General features: G+C 39.5%; 1 protein-coding gene across 1 annotated transcript in view; it reads left to right on the forward strand.

The window, feature by feature from the left end:
• The first annotated feature begins 246 nt into the window (after positions 1 to 246).
• Positions 247 to 20577, forward strand: part of srrm4 (serine/arginine repetitive matrix 4) — a 79581-nt gene continuing 59250 nt past the window's right edge. Inside the window, 1 exon segment of the mRNA XM_042488748.1 lies at positions 247 to 1047. Within this exon segment, the coding sequence (XP_042344682.1) occupies positions 845 to 1047 (203 nt within the window). The 5' untranslated portion in view covers positions 247 to 844.

Consider the following 20577-nt stretch of genomic DNA (forward strand, 5'->3'; position numbering starts at 1 on the left):
GATGCTGACATACGTCAGGATGAGAAGTGAACCTCATCAAGGTTATAGTGGAGCGATACAAGTGTTACAGAGAGAGGGAGAGAGGGAGAGAGGGAGGGAGGGAGAGAGGGAGGGAGGGGATGACAGAAGGTGTCCCTCTCCCCAGCGTCCAGCCCCCGACTTTGACGTCACAGGCTGAGAGACACAAAACAAGCGGCTCTCAGCTGAGCTCCTCGCACATTTCCACTCACACTCTCCAGCGCACATTCACGCCTGCCCTCAGACTTGCCGCGACACTTGCCTCGGCACCCGCTCAGCCCTGAGCCGGTGCGCGTAGGCGTCTAATCATCTCTACACCAAAACATTGCACTTCAGCAACAAGAAAACCACTTGCTCTCTCTCACCCCTCGGGACTGAAACATGCTCCGTCTCTTGTGAGCGATGCCTAATTCTGTGTGAGGCTGCCGACGGGAGCACACGGGAGAACAAGGAGCACTCCGACTCCCAACTCTGACCCCGTCCCAAAAAGCAGCAGATGTGACAGAAGAGGAGAGGCGGAGAGAAAGAAACACAATCTCCCCCCACCCCTCCTTCCTTCATCTGGAAGAACAATACCCAGGCTTCAGTTGGAGAGGGTCAGCTTTTGTCCCTTTCCCCACGCTCCCGCTCATGAGCGAAGAGCAGACAGACGCGCTGACACATTGACCTGCTGCTGCGAGAGGAGAAGACGGCGCACAAACAGTTGCAGCGTGTTTGATTCAGTACTTGGACAGCTCCTGAGCGACAACCAGCGCAAGTGCGTGCGTGCGTTTCCATGAGTGTGTAAGCTCTGTCGTTTTTTGGTTGGGAGAGCGAAGAAGCACATATGCAGCCCCCGTGCTCGCTCCAGCTCGGCCCCTGTGGCCCTTCTCCATCCCTGGGATCGCAGAGCAGCACCACTGGCTTCCAGCACCTGGGAGAGAAGCAGCTCTTTGAGAAGTTTTGGAAGGGGACTTTCAAGGCTGTGGCCACCCCGAGACCAGAGAGCGTCATCGTGGCCAGCATCACCGCCCGCAGGAGGGTGAATAAGTGAGTTCTCTACTTTGTAATCGCAGTCGCAGTGTTTATTTTTTCCCGTTTGAAACATGTTTGCCGTCCAGCTGTTTCAGTGAGAGATGCCAAAGATTGTTCTCTCCATCGAAACGCATGCTTGTTCATACAAAACACCAGCAAGTGGTTGTGCAGTGATTGCCAAGAAGATCTTTGTCAGCAATTTTTTTAAATGTACTGATGCAAGAACAGCTGAACTCATCTTCTCTGTCACGTACTATAGGTATCCTTGTTGCGTGCACATGCCAAAACATTCCCAAAGGCTCTAGCATTTATCGTAAGATTTGGTGTTTACATGTTAGACAAGGAACAAGTCAATCATATCAAGTCAGAGTAGCCCAAAAAAAATGCACTTTTGGTAATTTACTGGTTAAAAGATGTCAAGTTGTCTGTTGGAAAACTGGAGTAAATTTGTTTGAAAAAGAAGCTTACATTTTAGATTTCTTGGTGTCATATAATTATTATCTCAACATTATTTCAGTGACGATTTTAACATGTTAGAGCGTCCTACTCTACTGCTTTATCTAAAGACCTAAAAACGTTAACTTTTCGTCCTAATTTAGCCCTGTTTTGACCTGCGAATTAGGACTTAAAGATGTTAAAAACAAAAAATATGTCCATGGTGTTGCCTTGCCACCACACACACATTTGTATGAGGTCTCCATTTCTGTATGCAGCGGGACACATGTGACATACAGCCAAACACAGCTGGCATGAAGTGTGTGACGTTCACTTAATTGTCCCCTTCAAAGGTCACATGGCAGCATCTTCATGCATCTAATGTCACACTTGTCCCCTCTTTCCCCTTTGTGACATGGCTTTGTGCCAGTGTCTGCTGAAGGAGCAACGTGTCACGTGTTTGTTCCCCCACATTCATCCCTGCGACCAAAGGTTAGTCGGAGCGCTCGCAGCCTGAGTGCGAAGGAGCGGGAGCGATGTTGCCCTTTCTCCTCCTCATCCCTGCTCTTTATTCCATCTTTGCTCCCGTGTGCACGATCAAACATCACGCGCTGAATTTGACAACTTTATCTGTTTTATCATGCACTGCTCTGCCTGCTGAGGCTGTTTGTCAAACATCACACAACAGTGACAGTGACACGGTTTTGCTTACACTATATGTAACAGAACACGTAATGAATACTCAAACAGGTAGACCATTTACACACCCGCTCTTACATATGCATTTGCGCATACGTACCCGCATACCAAATGATGTAGCTTGCTCGGGTGACCTTTGAATGGTTTTGACACCCACTATCAACTTTCTCTCATGTGAAATTAGCTATGTTAATGAGGATTAGAATGGCCCATTTCATCCTACATCGGCACAGGCAGCGCAACACACTGAACCAGATAATGTGTCTTTAATGGGTTCTATTACAGCAGGACCGTAATGCCGCACATGGCCTGGTTATAAAAGATTTTATTAGCTTGTAGGATATTACAAAAAAAAAACACTTTATTGGAAGAATCTGACCAAATATGCTATTTTTTTCATTGTGCCACAGCTCAGCGATCTAACCAAGCTTGAATTTTTTTGTGAAGCAACCGTAACGTGGGACAAATGATAGATCCACATCTATTAGAAGAAATAGAGCAAATGATCCCACAAAAAAATTAACTTAAATGTGGCTGGCTGCCATGAACTGAGCAGCCCTTTTTCTTTCTTTTTTTTTTAAATAGCCGGAGACTCTGGAGCGGGGCCCAGCTGTCTCTTCGGCTTTAGCTTCTTGAGGAAGGAAGCTCTCCTCAAGTGGCTCTGCCCCTCCACGGGCTCTGCATGGGTGACAGTGACGATGATGGCAGCACGGCAGCGGCAGGCGAGACCGAACGTCCCCAGAGAGCAGACATAATGTTGCTAATTCGCCCCATGTCTGTTAGTCAAAGACGACAGCAGCCGTCGTCCACTGTCCCTTCTCTGGTCCCGCCTGTGTGTGTTTTTGCAGGAAGGGTAAAATACAGAGGGAGTTTTGTGTGATACAGATTGTACATAATGAGTAACACACAACAAACAAACGCAACACCCAGAGAATATGAATGCAGGAGGAGGCTCGGGCGTCCTCCCTCCCTGCCCGCCGCACTGTTGATATTGCCCGAGCAGTGTGAGACTTGGGAATGCTTAGACCATCAGAATTCGTGGCCTTAGGCTCGCTCCTCTGCCTCTTTCTCTCCAAGAGGAAACATCATTATTCACTGTGGATAACTGAGGGGTGATGAACAATTGCAGTGAAAGTGAGGGGGCATTATGTACAACAAGCAGAGAGGGATAGAAAAGAAGAGACCAAAGGGAGATGTTTCATGTTCAATCAGCACGGTTCTTTTTTTTTTTTTCTGTTTGCGCCGTCCTCGCCCTTCCTCTGTCTTCTCCTCCTTCTCTCTCTCTTTACTCCTGGAATAAAAATGCTGTAGGGGCCCATGAGCCACAGAGGAGTAATTAGAGTTTGTTGTTCTCCCTCTGTCCTCCCCTCTCTGTCCTTCCTGTTTGCTCCTCTTCAGGCCAGTCACACAGTAGAGGGGAGGAGTTCACTGGCTCTGTGCAGCGGGGTGGGGCTTTGCTCGAAACCATTATGACCCCGCAAGCTGTTTTGTTCATGGGGGGCTCCTCATTAAATATGCGGCCTGGCCAACTTTGAGTTGTGTAGTGTGTGTGTGCGCGTGTGTGTGCGTGTGCATTCATGTGCATCTGTACTGGACATGTTTTCCAGCAATTGCAAGGGTTTGAAATGAGGGTGTAAGCTTGTGTGAGTGTGTGTGGCGGCCGTGTTAGTGGGGTCTCGTCCAACTCTGTGGCAGATGGCAGGCTCGAGAGAATGCAATGCAAGGGAGGGGGGGGAAGAGAGAGAGAGAGAGAGAGAGTGTGTGTGTGTGTGTGTGTGTGTGTGTGTGTGTGTGTGTGTGTGTGTGTGTGTGTGTGTGTGTGTGTGTTCAGGGGTTTCAGGCCCTCTTACCTCAGCAGATGCTGATTTAACGAGGAGGAGAGGAAAAGGGTTTGGAGGGGCTTGTACACCGACAGCACTGGTGGGAATATACAGTGGGGTGGACAAAATAACAGGAACACCTTTGAGTAGATCGCAGTGCAATCCAACTACAGCCTGAAAATTGACCAGAAGGTCTAATCAACACATTTTTGAAGTTGTTGAATCAAAAATAGAACAATAATTACTGCAGAGCTGTTGTACTGAATTAATGATAATGATACTAATATATGTAATATGTAGCACTTTTCTAAATTGATTCCCAGTGTTCTTAAGCAGTAAAAACCAGCAGACTGAGCAGTAAAAATGCCGAATTAACCAGATTACAACAGGAATTCAATAGTACAACACAGGACATAACAATAAAACAATAAGCAGTTAAGAAAAAATAAGTCCAAAAGAGAATGTGGACATAGTTACAATAAAAAAGGCTATCTGATAAAAGTGAGTTTTAAGAAGTTATGCAAAGATGCTACAGAGCTTACTAGCCTGATATTCTCAGAAATGGACTTCCAAAGCTGAGGGGCACGGACTGAAAAAAGGCTTGGTCACCTCAGCTTACTAAACGATTGGTTGAACAAGTAGGAGACCCTTGCCTGAGGATTTCAGGCTGCGCTGTGGCTCATAACGGATTAACGTCAACAATAACTGGGGGCCTGACCATGCAAAGCCCTAACATTTATAAGCAAAATCTTCAAATCAATTGTAAAACCAACAGGGAGCCAAAGCAAAGATGCAAAAATGGGATGATGTGATCTGATTTCATATAGTTTTTTTAAAAAGCCTATTGGCAGCATTTTTTTTTTGCGGATGAGCTGCAGGCGTGCAAATGACTTACTTAAGTGACCTGAAAGTAAAAAGAATTACACTACTCAAAGAAAGAGAGAAAATAAAGGCATGGATTACTTTCTCAAAATCTGCAGCTGTTAGAAACAATTTGATTGTAGATATTATCTTCAGCTGAAGGAAGCATGATTGTACTGTCCTGGTGTGAGTCAAATATGAGCCCTAAATTGCAAGAAGACTTCCTTTATAGAAGATGATAAACAACTAAGTTTGGATTGTAGTGCTTACAAAGATGAAGGTGGGCCAGTGAAAAGATTTTGATTCATGTAGTTGCAGAAAGCTTTGTGCCATCCAGCTGTTGTGATTAGAAAGACAGCTGAGGATTTGGGTTATATTTGCAGTCTCACCAGGTTTAAGAGGAACATACAGCTGTGTGTCATCAGCATACTCTTGAAAATTAATGCAGTGTCTTTAAAAATATGTGCAACATTGGCAACATAGAACTGGAAATTAAAAAACGAAAAATTGTACAGTGGGTTAGCAGTGAGCTTATTCAAGAGCTGTTTTGCTAATATCGACTCATTTTCCAAATGATTAAAATTGGGATTGAGGCAGTAGGGCTATCCTAAGTAGTATATTTTGGGCTCTGTCCGTGTCCTACGGTTTAATTAGAGGCATTCATTAAAGACTCTGTTATTCTACAGTTTCCAAAAGGTTTGGTTTGTTATATACAGTACATGTTTGAAATTCTCTCAGGTTAGGTTAAAGGATATCTTGTCTATGCACTTTATGTGACATAATCACAGCTCATGACAGTTTTTCATATCAGGGATAAATTATATAAGTGAACCTACATAATTTCTCATAATAATAGGCTCTGAATCCAAAACAAAACCTGACAAAGTGTTGTAAAAGAGTGCAGAAACAGCATACTAGCTCCAGCAAGTCTAAGTTTAATGTTTATATTCATAAGATTTAAGTTTATAATTTCCTTATTGTCATTTAAAAAAAACAAAATCCTAAACTTTAAAACAGAATGCCTACCCAATGGCCCAAATAGTCAAAAATTCGGGTCAAGCACTACAAAACAGAACCCAAATCAAGCATTTAGCAGGGAGCAGAATTCAATGATTATAATAATCTTTTATAAAAACTGCAGCTTTAAAATAGGCCTAAAGTTATTTAATACCAGTGGGTCAAAGAATGGACAATTGCATGCTGGAAATAAAGATGAGAAAGTGCTTGTGGAAAGATAACAGTTAATAATGGAAAGAGTATTAGGTTCAGTGGTTCAGTATGAAAACCACATAGAGGTTATAGAGGCAGCAGTGGGGTTTTTTCCAGAATAGTCAGACTGATTGGTGTAGATTTCCCATTCACATGATGGGGGAGAAATTGTAGCCTGATTTATTGATAGAGTGATAGAGTACCTCTTCTACCTCTTCTTTGGTGACTTCAAGAAACTGTGTAAAAGGAGGACTGTCAATGGTCTGACATAAAATCCATCCTGGGATTGTGGCTTTGAGAGGCAATCAGGTGGAAATAATGTTTTTTTTTTCTTGTTTTACAAGTTTGCAGTTTGCTTCTGAAGGAACAAAAAGCATCATTAAGTTTATCTTTTTCCAAGTTGTTTCTTCTCCTGCACTTTCTTTTTAATGTCCCTAATGTGATCATTTAGCTAGGAAAAGAATTATGTTGTAATGTCTCCTTGTAAAAGGTGCAATTTTATCTAAAATACTGCAAAGTACGGTATCAAAACCATTACATTGTATCAGAGGACAATTCAGGCGTATTACAGCTGGGGCATTCATATCTTTGGCCATTATATAAGTTATAATAACACTGCACTCACCACCTAAATAGATGATATATTTGAAAACAGCTACAAAAAGTCTGACAGGGCACAAAACCCATTAGAAGATCAGACAGGTTGCCAAACATGCCAGATTATCTTAACCACTTAATTGTGATGTAAAACTGAAAGTGAGTGTATCTGAAATGACAGTTATAGAACAGGACAAGCTATTTTGGGCATCCAGGTTTTGTAAGTAAAAGTTGATGTTACGTGACTGACCGTCGGAGCTCTTTTACAGCTTGGATCTGCATGAAACGCTCCTGGTTGAAATGAGAGGTGAGAAATTGATCTAAGAAAGAAACTGCAATTTCCATTTCTGGAACAAACATCCAATCACCAAACCCGAAAATCTGTTACCATACGTGCACTGCTGATAATGGATTAAAGCCATATATTACATTGTTGTGAAAAATGGCAATAAAATATGCAGTTTAGATTAATTGATTTTTTTTTTCTCTCTCTATTCTTTGCATTTTTTAATCATATATCTTGAAGTTTAGGAAAAGATCATAACATTGGTTTAAAAAAATATACCACAACAAACTGCTGTTTTCACTATGGATGGATAGTGTGGTGCAAAAATCATAAAATTTGCTGTCTGAGCATTTTTCTGATTCGTCTGGTATAGACGTTTTGGGAATTGAGAAGTACTTTCATTAGCAGTATTTTCTCACTATGTTAAAAGAAAACAAAAGTCGCTTGTCATTATATTTCCCTCAAGAACGTATTTGCAATGTCAAATTAGTTGTATATAAACGTTGCACAGAAACCTGTGGGTACACAACTTCAGCAAGTGTGGTTGATCATAGTTGAACCTTTCCTCTTCAAAGTAAGTTTGACCAATATTTGGGCTTGTTTACAAGTTGATTGTCTGACCGCTATGGTCCTGAGATGTTGCCAAATGTTTCCAATTCGTTATAAACTAGAATTTTTTGTGTTCTCCCCTTTTGTGGTTGTTATGGAAACGATTTGTCTTGGGTTTGAATTTCTTTAGTGGCCTCCTCTGTGTTAAAGCACGCTGGAAATTGTCCACTCATACCCACAAATACAGACATAAAATGTTCTGAGAGTGGGAATAAATGAATAGAGGATAAAGAGTCTCAAAGACATCAAGGAGTCGCAGTCAGAGCTTCCCCTGAGACGCCGCGTCTCTCTCTCTCTCTTTCTCTCTGCGAGAATGACAAACATGATTTAGTGGCGAGGGGTTTGTCTGCCGTTGTATATCTCTCTGTCTGCGCTTCTGCTCTCTTCATCGCTGAGTATCTTTTCCCTGACTTTGCTCCCTCTCCTCACATCAGTATCTCTCTCCTTCCTTCCCTTAGTATCTTTTCAGTGTGCGTTAACTCGGCCTCTCTGTGTCTGTGTCATATTACTCAGAGCGAACAGGATGCGGCTGCTGAGGCACGCTGACAGGAGAGTAGGAGATGATGCCCGCTCTCCCAGGCAGGATTCAGACTTATCACCACAATGGATTCACATTTGATATTGATTCCCGCATAGCCAGTGCATTTGAATCAAACTAGTGTCTGTGGCTTAACACTTTATACCTCGTTCCAGTGTGTTTTACAGGGGGATGCGTTTTGTATGTTACAGGAATGGGAGCTTTAACAGAGACGCTAATTGGTGGAGTTGATTTATATTTGGCATTGATTTCTGCGCGGCTAATCTGTCTGAATCAAACCAGTGTCTCATTATTAACACATGATACACTGTCACAGCATGTAGGAGTGCATTAGGAGGCATTTTAAAAAATCAAGACAAGTTTATTTATAAAGCAAATCTCAAATCCAGAGTTTAAAAGGGGAAAAAAAGCATTCAAAATCATACATGAATGCATAAGAAAAGTGAACCATGATTACATAGTACAAACTGGTCACCAGTGTAGAGACTTTAAAAGGGAAATAAAATAAAAAAATATTTTTTGTTGCAACTTGGCTGTCGCAATTTGCACAATTTGTGAATTGATTTTTGATTTCTGACTGATAAGAACAGTACAATATCTAACAAAGGAGTGGGCAAGAAATGGTTCAAAATAGCAAAACCGTACTTCATCACATTTGATTTTTTTCTTCTTTTATTCGGAACAAAACACAAATGCCTCAGGAGACAACACTTGAGTTAAAGAACAAAAACAGGGTGTCTGCAGGTCCTTAAGTCTTAATGTGGTTTTATATATATTAGGGCTTAAAAGTCTTCAAACAGTATTAAATGAAAAAATGTTGAGGTCTTAATTGTAGCAGTCACTTTATCTAATTTCATTTATTCATCTTTCAGTTTCTTCTTGTCAAAATCAGTTAAGCTCTTCTGTAAAACGTCCATATTTCTAATGTTACAGGTATATAAGACTCCTATTGAACCTCTCATGGTCTATGTACTTTATACTTGCACTTAACAGTTTGCAAAATCTAGATTATCCCAACTCACTCTGATAACCATATTCCTGCATAAAACTACCTCTGCAAGGGAACCACATACCTGCAATGCTTGAATAAGAAAGAAGATGAAAATTTGGTTAAAAATAATTTAAAAAAATGTGTTAAAAAACATTAAATTTAAGTGTCAGGTACCTGGAAAGACACAGAAAACAGTAAAACTAATCTTGTTTTAAAATTGAAGCTTTATAAAGTGTAACAGGTTTCTGCATTTATGCCTTAAACTTCCCTGCTACAATCGCAAGATCACATGAGAATTCATCCCTGTAAAAGAGATTAAGACACATTATTGCCAATACTCAAATTTGTACAAATGGACAAGTTTCTACCATCTCATGGTATACTACTGTCATATGGGCCAACATTAAACCAAACTGTAAAAAAAATCAAATATTGTGTGATGGATTCAGGTTCTGTGAAGTTCTGAAAGTAACTGATTTTTGGCAATATTATTAATATATAAATAGATTGGACAACCTTGCTAATATAAAATCCAAAATTCTGGGTGGCATCAAACAACACATCCAGGTTTTTGACAGAGGGCTTAGTGTTGTAAAAAAGTACAATGTGGAGCAGAAGCTATGAGAATAGTAAGAGTGTTACTGTGTTACTTGAGTGAAGACCTCTTAAAAATAAAGGGCTTTTCAGTAACAAAGACAGTTTATAGTTTAAAGATCAAGCATTTTTGAGTTTGTCCAATGGCATTTTAAAGAGTCTCATAAGAAGAAAGAAACACAGAATTTCTCTGCAAAATAAAAAAAATATTTCAAAACCTTTTACATGGAAAAAGCTAAAGAATCATTTTAAAAGCAGGAAATGATACGCTTTTAGGCAAGGCCACCAAAATGTAGTTGCAGAAAACCAAAATTTTCCTTCAACTGGATATATTTCTGCATACAGAGAAGAGTCACACAGTCATTGAACTGATTCAGTAATGTCCATTTACAGCAATATTTACCTAATAATCATCATTAAACAACATAAACCACCTTGAGCTACTTTTTATACAAAACCAAGAAAAGATTTAGCAGAAACACTACTGAGTGTACTCTGTTGAGCAAGGATGTGAAAATGTGTTAATTATTTTCAAAACTTACATAATCTTCCCTTAATGGAGCAGTAATGTGTTTTCTCACTCAGTCATGAATAAAAAAAAAAAGAAAATCAGTTTTCTATCCATCACTTTAACTCACCAGTCAGGCTATCATAAATACTTTGAGCTGGCTTTAGTCAAATTTAAGTGTTGCTGTTATGTTACCGCAAAGGCAACCTGCAGAGGCCAGCCAGCATGATTGCTTCTACCTTTCCAATTAGCAACACTGTGACCATCCATATTTCTCCCTACCTGCAGGGTACTATTGTACCAAGTCTAATCCCTTCTGAATTCTGCTGCAGCAAAAACTGTAAAGTTCTCTTTCTTGTGATATTTTTTCGTAATGTAACAGATGATAATTTCAGCTTTTAAAGCACACATTGACATTTCCAAATTTCACTCTGCATCACAAAGGCTCAACCTGGTGCTGTGAGAAATTGCTAATGACACTACCATTAATATGCTACAATATGCTGCACTTAAGTGCCAACTTGTGATAGATGTTTGATAGAGCTGAAGCATGATGGGTAACAAAGAGCAGCACATCTCTGTGAATGTGGAGCTCAAACAAGTCTTTCATATTTTAATCCTGCCAATCTCTTTTTTTCTAGAAATACACAGACCTCCTGAAAAGATGTCAGGTTGTGTGCTTTTTGTGGGGTTATGCATCAGAGGATAAAGATAGATATTTACACATTATTGCAGAGTTTCTCACACATTTGTAACGGGTCACCACAATTAAAACATGTGCTTCCACAAATAGATTTTCTGTTTTTGAAGATTTACTGTTAGTTAAGCGCTGTATACTATTTGGTTTTTTATAGCACAACACTGTCAGAGACACTCTGGGCATAGACAAGCATTAGAACATCAGGCGCTTTAAAAGTGAAACTGGATCGTTTATTCTTCTGAATCTAAAATTTTGCATCAACTCACAAACAGCTGCTTTTCTCATCCGTCAGTGTGATCGGATCAGCTGTGAACAGATCAGTTGTCCTCCCCCAGTAATCACAAACTGTTGCCGAGGAAAAAAAGAACTCATGGAGAGCTCCGCCTGTGCTGCTTTTACAGACCCACCGAAAATCTCCAAATTTAGAGAGAGGGTATACAGAATGATACGAAGGGACACATTTAAATAAAAAATAAATACATTTTAAAAAGCTTCCTGAGGTTTTACAAAGTAAAAGTTCCCCCTGTGCTGACACTTTCTTTGCACTTTTAATCAATTTTACCGACAATCATTAAAAAAACAAAAGCCGACAGATATTCGGCAAAATTCCAAATGTTGGCTACAGTAATCGTCCAGGCTGATAATCTGTCGACCCCTAGTTTTGTCTTATTGTGAATCTTTGATCTGAACTGGACTGAATACCTTTAAATGCAACAATCTTGCAGTGAAGAGAAGCATGCCTTAATAAAATCAACACATGAACTCATACAATCAGTTCATGATGTTGATTGTTTCACTCTCCATGCTGGGCAGACAACATGAAGATGATACAAAGAGGTCGCTGTAAAATGCTGGTTGTAATGACACAGACTCAGAATAACAACAATGCCTGCAGTGACAGCCTGACTTCCAAAGGTAATTGAATTCATCATGAAGACAAAGACAATCTTTTCTTTGTTCAGCAAGATGTTTTGAAGAACTCAGAATAAAACGTCGCCGACAAGAAAAAAGCAGTTGACTAAAAGTAAACACTTTGTCACAAAAAAGAATATCTGATACTGATCCTGCAAAAATTTGGAGTCATCGCCGCACAGTTTTTTTTCCTAAAAAATGCTCCCTTCACCTTCACCCCTTCCCAAAAAATAAAATAAATAAAAAATTGCTCTGAACTTCACCTGAACCTTAATCCTCGTCACAGTACAATCTTATATAGTAACCATAATAACAACAAAGCTTGAGGAAGCAAGCGCCTCTCTTTGGAGGATTTTTTCTCATGAAGATACAACACAACGCATGTGCACAAACTGCTTGTATGTGCAGGCACTTACATATACGAACATACTATATGCACATACTGCACAGTGCATATAGAGACTGACACACATTACCCCACGGGGGTTCAACGTTATAATTCCTCCAGAGCTGAACAGCAGCAGCAGCATTTTCCAAGATGAAAGCAAAGAGCTGGGAGTTAACCCTTTCCTCCAAACATCGACTCAAAGCTGCTGTGAAATTCCCCCTCAGGGATCACAGCTCCCAGCCTGTGGTCCACCTCAGTGAGGAAAATACCACACGCTGCCTTTCTCCTGCAGCTGCTAGCTATTGTGAAGCCTCCTCCTATGCTGCACATTTTCTTGTGAAACATTTTCAAGCAGTACATAAATAATTTTCTAGTTCGGAAATAAAAAACCTTGCTTACAAAGCTAAAGGTCAAGTGTGCTGGCCAGGCCACTTTCTGTCCTTTTTGGACATCAGTTGGCACTCTGACCTTCTTTATAGCAAAATAACTTGATATAGTAGTTGAATTCAATTCCACTTTACTCACTCTAGTATCCCTCATCCATGTCTTATACTGGTTCATATCCACTTGACATATCCATACTGGTTATACTGGTTCATATATTCACATTCTGACTCTTTATTTTTGCACTAATGTTCAGGTGTTACTGTTGGCAGAGTTTAACTAAGTGATGTCAGTTATGTCGCTTTTCAACCAAATAATAAACGGCCATTGAATTTTGGATCATTACAGAATATCAGCTCTGTGGTAGACAGATGTTTATGATACTTACGTTTGTACATGCTTTGTTAGGAAAGATAATCTTCAAAAAGGAACGCCACAGGATTTTCGATACCTAAAAGCAATCATCAAAGTAAAAAGGTAACCTTTGGCTATATGTAGACGACACCATGGTCACATGACCTAACGTCGCTACCACAAAAAAAAATCTGCAACCACCCAGCTGAGGCAGCCTTCCCTTCCAGCTGTGTTTGAGAACAACACAAAGTGTGACAAAGACTCAAGAAATGCAAAAATAGTGAGCAGAGTGGTAGCTGAGTTAATCTGTCTTGATCAGGTTTCCATAACTCATTCAGGAAATCCCCTCAGTAATAGCACCCCCTTGTGTGCAATTTAAACATGGCACTTTGTTGACTTTGCAAGCCAAAAAAACTGATGGCTAAATGCCAGATTTCCATCTAAAGTTTATTTCTACAATAATAACGTTAATAAATGAATAATAAAACAGCTCTTTTAGTTTTTTTGTCCTGGTATTGTTTCAGTATCAGCATCAAGATGTGGTATCGTATTGAAGTCATAATTTTGGTATTGTGACAACACGACTTCTTGGAAACTGTTTCTTTAAAGATATGTAAAGGCTTCAAAATTTATGAGTGGGTTATTTACAGACATATTTCATAAACCGCTGACTCATATCTGGGTTTTAGGACTCATTCTTGCAATACTCCACCGAGTGTGAAGACTGCTGCTGTCGCACTCAGGGCATTTGGCACAGTCACTGTACATCCACTAAAAATGCTTGTTTTTGCCACTGACAGGCTCAAGTTTGTTATTCTAAGTGTCTGACAACATTATGGAAAGGATCCTTAGAGATTTATGTTTTTTGTTGTTGTTGTTAAAGAGTATGATCCTTTTTATTTAAGCAGATACAGCCCCGAAATAGATATCACCAATAACACTAGACTTCATTTAATAAGCAATTTTCATCTTTCCACTGTTACAACAATCACCAAGTCTGGTTTGGTTGAAATAATTCTTTAATTCACCCAGTTAGATGTAAAAAATATCAGAATAGAGGAAGGTCAGACATCACAGAAGCAGCAGAGAAAAGCATATTTTCACACCTAACTAAATCATCCTCTGAGGAAAATCACTAAATTATCTCTACAATCTCTACATCAAACTTCAAAGTTCTACATGAACAATTTTACCAAAATTAAAGTACATTCAGCAGTGGAATTGCGCTGATGTATTAACAGTTGATTTATTAGCTGTGCAGAATATTTCCATGCAGTGTGATGTTATGAAAGGCATAAAAATAAGGTGATAAAAACAAGCACTTGAGATCAAGCACAGAAATAGACTGTATAAACATGTTGGTGACTGCTTATCTTATTCTATTTCATACTTATGACTTCATATTTACTTAATTTGGCTAAGAGACAGGAAATTGAATACATTATTAGGCCAACACACTTCTTTTTTCCTTTTTACCAATTTAAACAATTAAATATGCATCTTATCATTGAAGCTGCTTGTGCATTTTGAATGTAACACATTGACACCAAATGTGAGGTGTAAATTCCATCTAAGACGCTACACAACCCACATTATACAAAATATTACTGCCTCTACACTGTACTACAGTACTCCCTTAAGTCTGCTTTCCAGCTGTGAGCATTGGCAATGACACTGAGACAACTGAATATATTTTATTGAAGCTGTAAGATGTAGATGTTCAATCAGCGTCAGTAAAACATAAGGCAAGAATGTAATCTGTCATGCTGTAAAGAGAAATTTTCTGCTCCAGTGGCAGAGAAGGGTGAAACGATTTAGTCTGAGCTTGCGTTTTTACGCCTGAATTAGTTTAATTCCATAATCATAACAGGGAGAGAGAGGAAAAACATTAGCCCTGTTTGAAAGTTACTGTCTTGTTCATTGAAATTTGAACTGTTCATGTATACAAATCTAGACTGAAGTACAGCAGTATGGATCTGCTCTGCACCTGGTTGCACTTACTTTATGTTAAAATCGAGTGCACTGACATTTAAAAAATCTCATGACATTTAAGTCCATTAGCATCGTAAATTGTTTGCTTGCTCATGAGAAGTGTGTGTGTGTGTGTGTGTGTGTGTGTCTGTGTGCGTGTGTGTCTGTGTGTGTATGTGCGCTCCTCATTTTGTCAGATTGCCAAGTGCAGACTCTGCAAGAACAAACATAACGGATGGAGACACAAAGGCGTAAAACATCCCCAAAATGTAACGACACCAATTTCTTCTTTAAAAAGTGAAATATTCTCTCAGTAGTTTGGGTGACACACACTTGTGTTTTTTATTTTTTTTACAGAAACTGTTAAGGATTGCTAGCTTTAGTCTTTCAAACCTTATTAGGGTCTTCTTATCTCTCCGAGCTTTGGCCCTTTAATGTTCTGACTGCTCGACTTTATTCGGGGATGTGAGTAACGCATACGGACAGATGTTGCCTCAGATACTTCACTGGGCTTTCAGCCTTGTTTCCTGTGACTGCTGCATATCTTAACCTTGCTCAAATGCTTCAAAAGGAGGTATTTTGTACTTTTTTGACATTGAGGAACCAGTGCACAACAAGGTAAAAGCTGACTCAACTGGATAGGCTGAAAGAAAACACAGAGATCACAGACTTGCTTTCATATCTCACATTTTGTCTCATACAGAAATATACAAAAACATATAGTGTGGATTGTTAGGATGTGGTACAGGAACAAGCAGCTTTATAGGGATGCATGATAAAATCGCCACATCATTGGTATCGTCAGATATTGGCTTTAAAACAAAATATCAGGAATCAGCCAACATGATGATTTCTGATGATATCACAAATCAATTTTTTAAATTATTTTTACAGTGAACATGTACAAAACATCAACCCTAAGTTGAGGTATTTTTCTTATTTTGCACAATAAATGAACAGTACAAACAGTAAAAAGCATTGTGTTTTATGGGTCCATCTGCTGGTGGGCCATCACAGTAGGAGATGCATACTATTTTGTTCATTTCACTACAGATCAGATTACACGACAGATTAATGATCGCTAAAATTAGGTGGGGAAGAATATGGATTTTGATATTGATATCAATTATCGGCCAAATATATTGTCATATCGGATATTGTCAAAAAAAATCCAATATTGCGTATCCCTACAGCTGTATGTAATTGGTTTCAGTATTTTGTGAAAAAAACAGAAGCAAGAAAGAGAGATGGAGAAAGAGATTAAAAGAAGAAGTTATTATTTTCAATAAAGTGGGGGGGTGGAAATCAATATACAACAGTGCAAAGCATAACTATAATAACTGTCTGAAATAAAAGAAAGAACGAGGGAAAAAAATAGAAAGGGTTAAAAAAGAAATAAGAGGGGAGACTTTGTGAGTGACATTTTAAGATTGTCCATTTCAGGACACTGGAGCAGCCAAGGTTATTACATTTTACTGAATATCACATTCCAGCCTATGAATAGAAATCCTTTCTTGAGCCTCGGCCAAAGGGAATTGAATTATATGTAGGCACATAATGTACAGCATTGAATAAACTCATAATGGACGATGAGAGAGAAGGTGAAACACCCCTTTGTCCTCTCGCTGCTTCTACAAGAAATGGACAGTCGTAAATCTTACAGACAGTAAAAGAGATGACCTATTCCTTTGAGCGATTCATTACCAGCGCGCACGGTTGCTGAGAGAGGGACGGCTCGCTCATTACGACCTATTAGATCTTCACAAACCAGGGATGTCCCTGGACATGAAAAAGATATGAGCTAACTTCCAACTTTAACTGCCAGTCATCTGGCCTGCAGCAAAGAGGCACCACAGAGGAGGAGAAACAAAAACATGCTTATGGCCAGCAAGCCAGATTTTGCTTCTTAATGTAAAATATAATGATACTGTATGTTTTTATAACCCCAATGTTATTCATTTAGACTATTTGCATAAATCAGCCAAGAATATGATTTAATAGATAAAAATTTCACCATAGTATAATTTGACAGATCAGCATGTAACCTCTCCCCCACAGGCAAATCTTCTGAACAGGCTATCTATAAAGAGTATCGGTTTTGTCATACCTTTGTACCAAATTTCACCAGGTTACACGATATATGGTGGTTTTGTGCCGTCCTGTTTCCTAGTCCTGTAATGTAATCCCCACCACTCGCAGTCACAGTATTTCTCAACTGAGCTGCCTGTTTTACCAGTGCAGACTGACCTCTGGTGGTGCGTGCTGTGTATTGGTACCGTTCACATTTGATTAACAGTATCCAGTATCCTATGAAATAGTATCCTATGATACACCCCTACTTTACTTTCTCTGTTCTAACAGAAATGTCATTTTTATACAGGTTGTACAGTTGACGTAGTCGACTCCTCTGCTTTTTTTTATAAACACACAGCTCTTTCTTTCCTTCTGTTCGTGTGTGTGTGTCTGTGTGTCTGTGTGTGCCTGCTTGTCTAGCAGCGATACGAGGCTAAATTAAAATAATATATAATAAAAATAGACCAGCCGCTGAAATTGCCGCAGCAGATTGGCGCTGCAGCAATAGTTTTGGTTGGTTTGGAAGCACACGGAGTGGCCATGGGGCTTCATGGCCGGCATCCTGGCTTTGGTGCGCATCTGCCCCCCCTGAAGTTAAATCTGGCGGCTCCATGGAGGTCCGCTGCTGGCACTTCATAGTATTCTCGCCTATTTGCTTAACCTGGCATTTTCACCCAGATATGCTTACATGTACCAAAATTTGGCACTGATAGATTTAATGTGAATCTGTAGAAGGTAGCACTGATAAAAAGAGTTTGGTACCCAAATTAAGTGCTGTGCACTACCTACAATAAATTATCAATTCAGCAGATTACCAATTGACAGTTTTGAAAATTATGCCGTTGGGATGTCTAAATACCACGGTATATTGTCATAACATGATATTGCCCAAGCCTACCACTGTTGATCTTTTGATCACATTTAATTGACTTGCTGCAAAAGTACAAGCCCATATCAGAGCTGTTTTTTTAACGCATTGAGAAATTTACGCCATCCTTCATTTTGTCTGTGCTTTTAACAAATACTAGTATGCACTGTGTCTATTTAGTTATTTCCACCCTCTTTCTGACAAATACAATGAAAATACAATAAACATACACCCCTATAGTTTTTAACTTTGATACAATACCTTGAAAATATCGATATTCAGTACCATTTTTGATGAAAGGGGGGAAGACTTACATTGAGGGCATACGATTTAAAAATGTTATTAGAAGATAAACATAACAAGGCTGTGACATAACAGCAACAACTTACCTTTTTTATTTGGTTAGTAGAAGAAAACAGCAGAAAACACTGAAAATAGAAAACACAGCGAGGACTGGTTTATCAATACTTCACAAAATGAGTATTAAATCTCTTTCAAATTTCAGAATGTATCAATAAATCAATATTTTGACAACACCACACCCTTGTCTGATGAACTCCCAAGTTTGTTAGAGCCTCAACCTAAATAATATAATGGTTCAGAATATACAGCGGCTGAAAAAGTCATAATAATAATAAGATCAGCCGTGCTTTGGGGGATAGACAGATAGTTATTGCCACATCCAACTGGAATGCAGTGTGCCATGAGGAAGCACAATCACTCATAATGACAGTAGGCTGAAATCTTCTCAGTCTAAAATCGCACCGAGGCAAAAGCCTCATTAAATATGCATGCACACCCCAGAGTTGGCATATTGGAAAATCTGAAAAAAATCCTACATAATAGGGTGAAGCCTTTTTCCCCTGGCAGCAAATTTAACTCCAGAGTCAAAAAACTCCCAGGAGCATCTTATTTACGATGGATACACACACACACACACACACACGCACATAAAGAAACACAGAGGACATTCAGACAATAAAGCTCAGTTTTGTGCTACAGTGACTGACTGTCAGCTTGTTGGTGTCTTTTTTTTTTTTTCCTTTTTTACCAAGTATGCTTCTTCTTTGTAACTGGACCCCCGGAGCGGTCATAGTATTCATTATTAAAATGCAAACTTATCAAAGTCAACTCCTCATCGCTTAAATTAAATCATTTCAAGGCTGACTGGCTCCCACGTCTCGGCCTCCTCCTCCATTTTTCATTCTCGCTTCTTGCCCATCCTCATTTCAGGAAGACGATCTGCCATTCATGTGAAATTGCCACCATTTGCATAACTGATGCAGGGGTGAGGGTGCAAACTGTGGTGGTGTTGATGTCACAAATGCAAGTGGAGATGTGAGCGGTGGAATTAATTGGCCCCGCAGCTTTACTCCCTCCCCTCTGCTGCCGCTGCCTTCACCTCTGCCGTCGCTTTTTGACACGAAATGTCATGCAATGACAAGCGATTCCAAAACTGTAACATCTTTCAGGTTCACGTCAGGTGAAAGACAAGCTTGCTTTGTATTTGGAAACTTTGTGGTGAAGTTGCGTCAGACATCAGCTGCTTTGTTGAGAGTTTGAAATGTGTGTTTTTAGCTGCTTTGGCCTTTTTTCAATCAACGAAAGGGAACATTATAAAGAGCCCCAATATTTCTGCATTATGAATTTATGCCTCTAAACCTCATATGATTCCAGTTAAGTAGTCCTAACACTTTAGCCTCATTATGTTATTATTCCTGTTTTCAATATTCAGTCATAAATAATGAATCCATTTTGCCTTGTGCTTTCCCGTTGTTATATGTGCATAAAAATATACCCACCGGCCACAATTCATGCCTTTTTAAAGCGATAATATAACTTTTACTGCCTTTCAGCAGTAAAATAACTATATTATATCTGAGGGGTTGACGGGGTTGTTGATCAATACCAGTGTATCCCAATTTTAAGACACTCTCAGCACATAACAACGTGTCATTAATGCAGTTATAGCCGCTCTGGGGAATATTTTAATGTAACAAGGACGCACAGTGTCACTACAGTGAGGCACCCTTCACAGTTTAGCATCATCACAGAGACAGCGTTCGTGAATGATCCTGGTTCAGTCTGTTGTCTGTCAGTTCAGAAAATCACTTACACATCAGCTTGTTTGGAGCTGGATTAGTTCAGCTAAATGTGGGAACCTTGAAGTCAAACATTTACAACGCTGCCTATTATTCTTGGAGAGAAACTCTGTTATACTCAGCACGAAAAATAATGACTTAGTGTTGAAATGGAAATAGGGATGAAATGTGAACAGCATCGGGATGGGACAGGATTGGCAAAGAGAATAAATAACAGGGCTGTGATGAGCTGAGGAGAAATGAATCATGACCCAACAGGATGGCGGGATAATTTCACTCCTGTTTCACCCTCAGATTGACTAACTAAGCGAGCAAGTTCGAAAGTGTGAGGAGTAATAAATAAATGAACATGTCTGTTTCTCTTTGTCTGTGAAGTGCTGTGGATCTAAAAAGCTTGGTCACACATTTTAAAATGGCAAAATGTTGTGGCAAAATCACTTTATTTCAACGTAATCCCCATGATCAGTGAATTTGCACAGTAAAACACTCAAGAGCAAGTCTTAAAAGGGTTGACCAAGAGAAAGAAAGCTATCTTTTGTTGCACCGTCCACTTAAATTTAACCTTGTCTTTCGGAGTACAAACTGCTCCTCAAAAGAGGAATGGTTTTCAGACAGCTATAGGACAAGAGTCAACCTAATAATCTTG

The sequence above is a fragment of the Plectropomus leopardus genome, chromosome 6 (genome assembly GCF_008729295.1).
Source record: "Plectropomus leopardus isolate mb chromosome 6, YSFRI_Pleo_2.0, whole genome shotgun sequence".
In the NCBI taxonomy this organism is placed as follows: Eukaryota; Metazoa; Chordata; class Actinopteri; order Perciformes; family Serranidae; genus Plectropomus; species Plectropomus leopardus.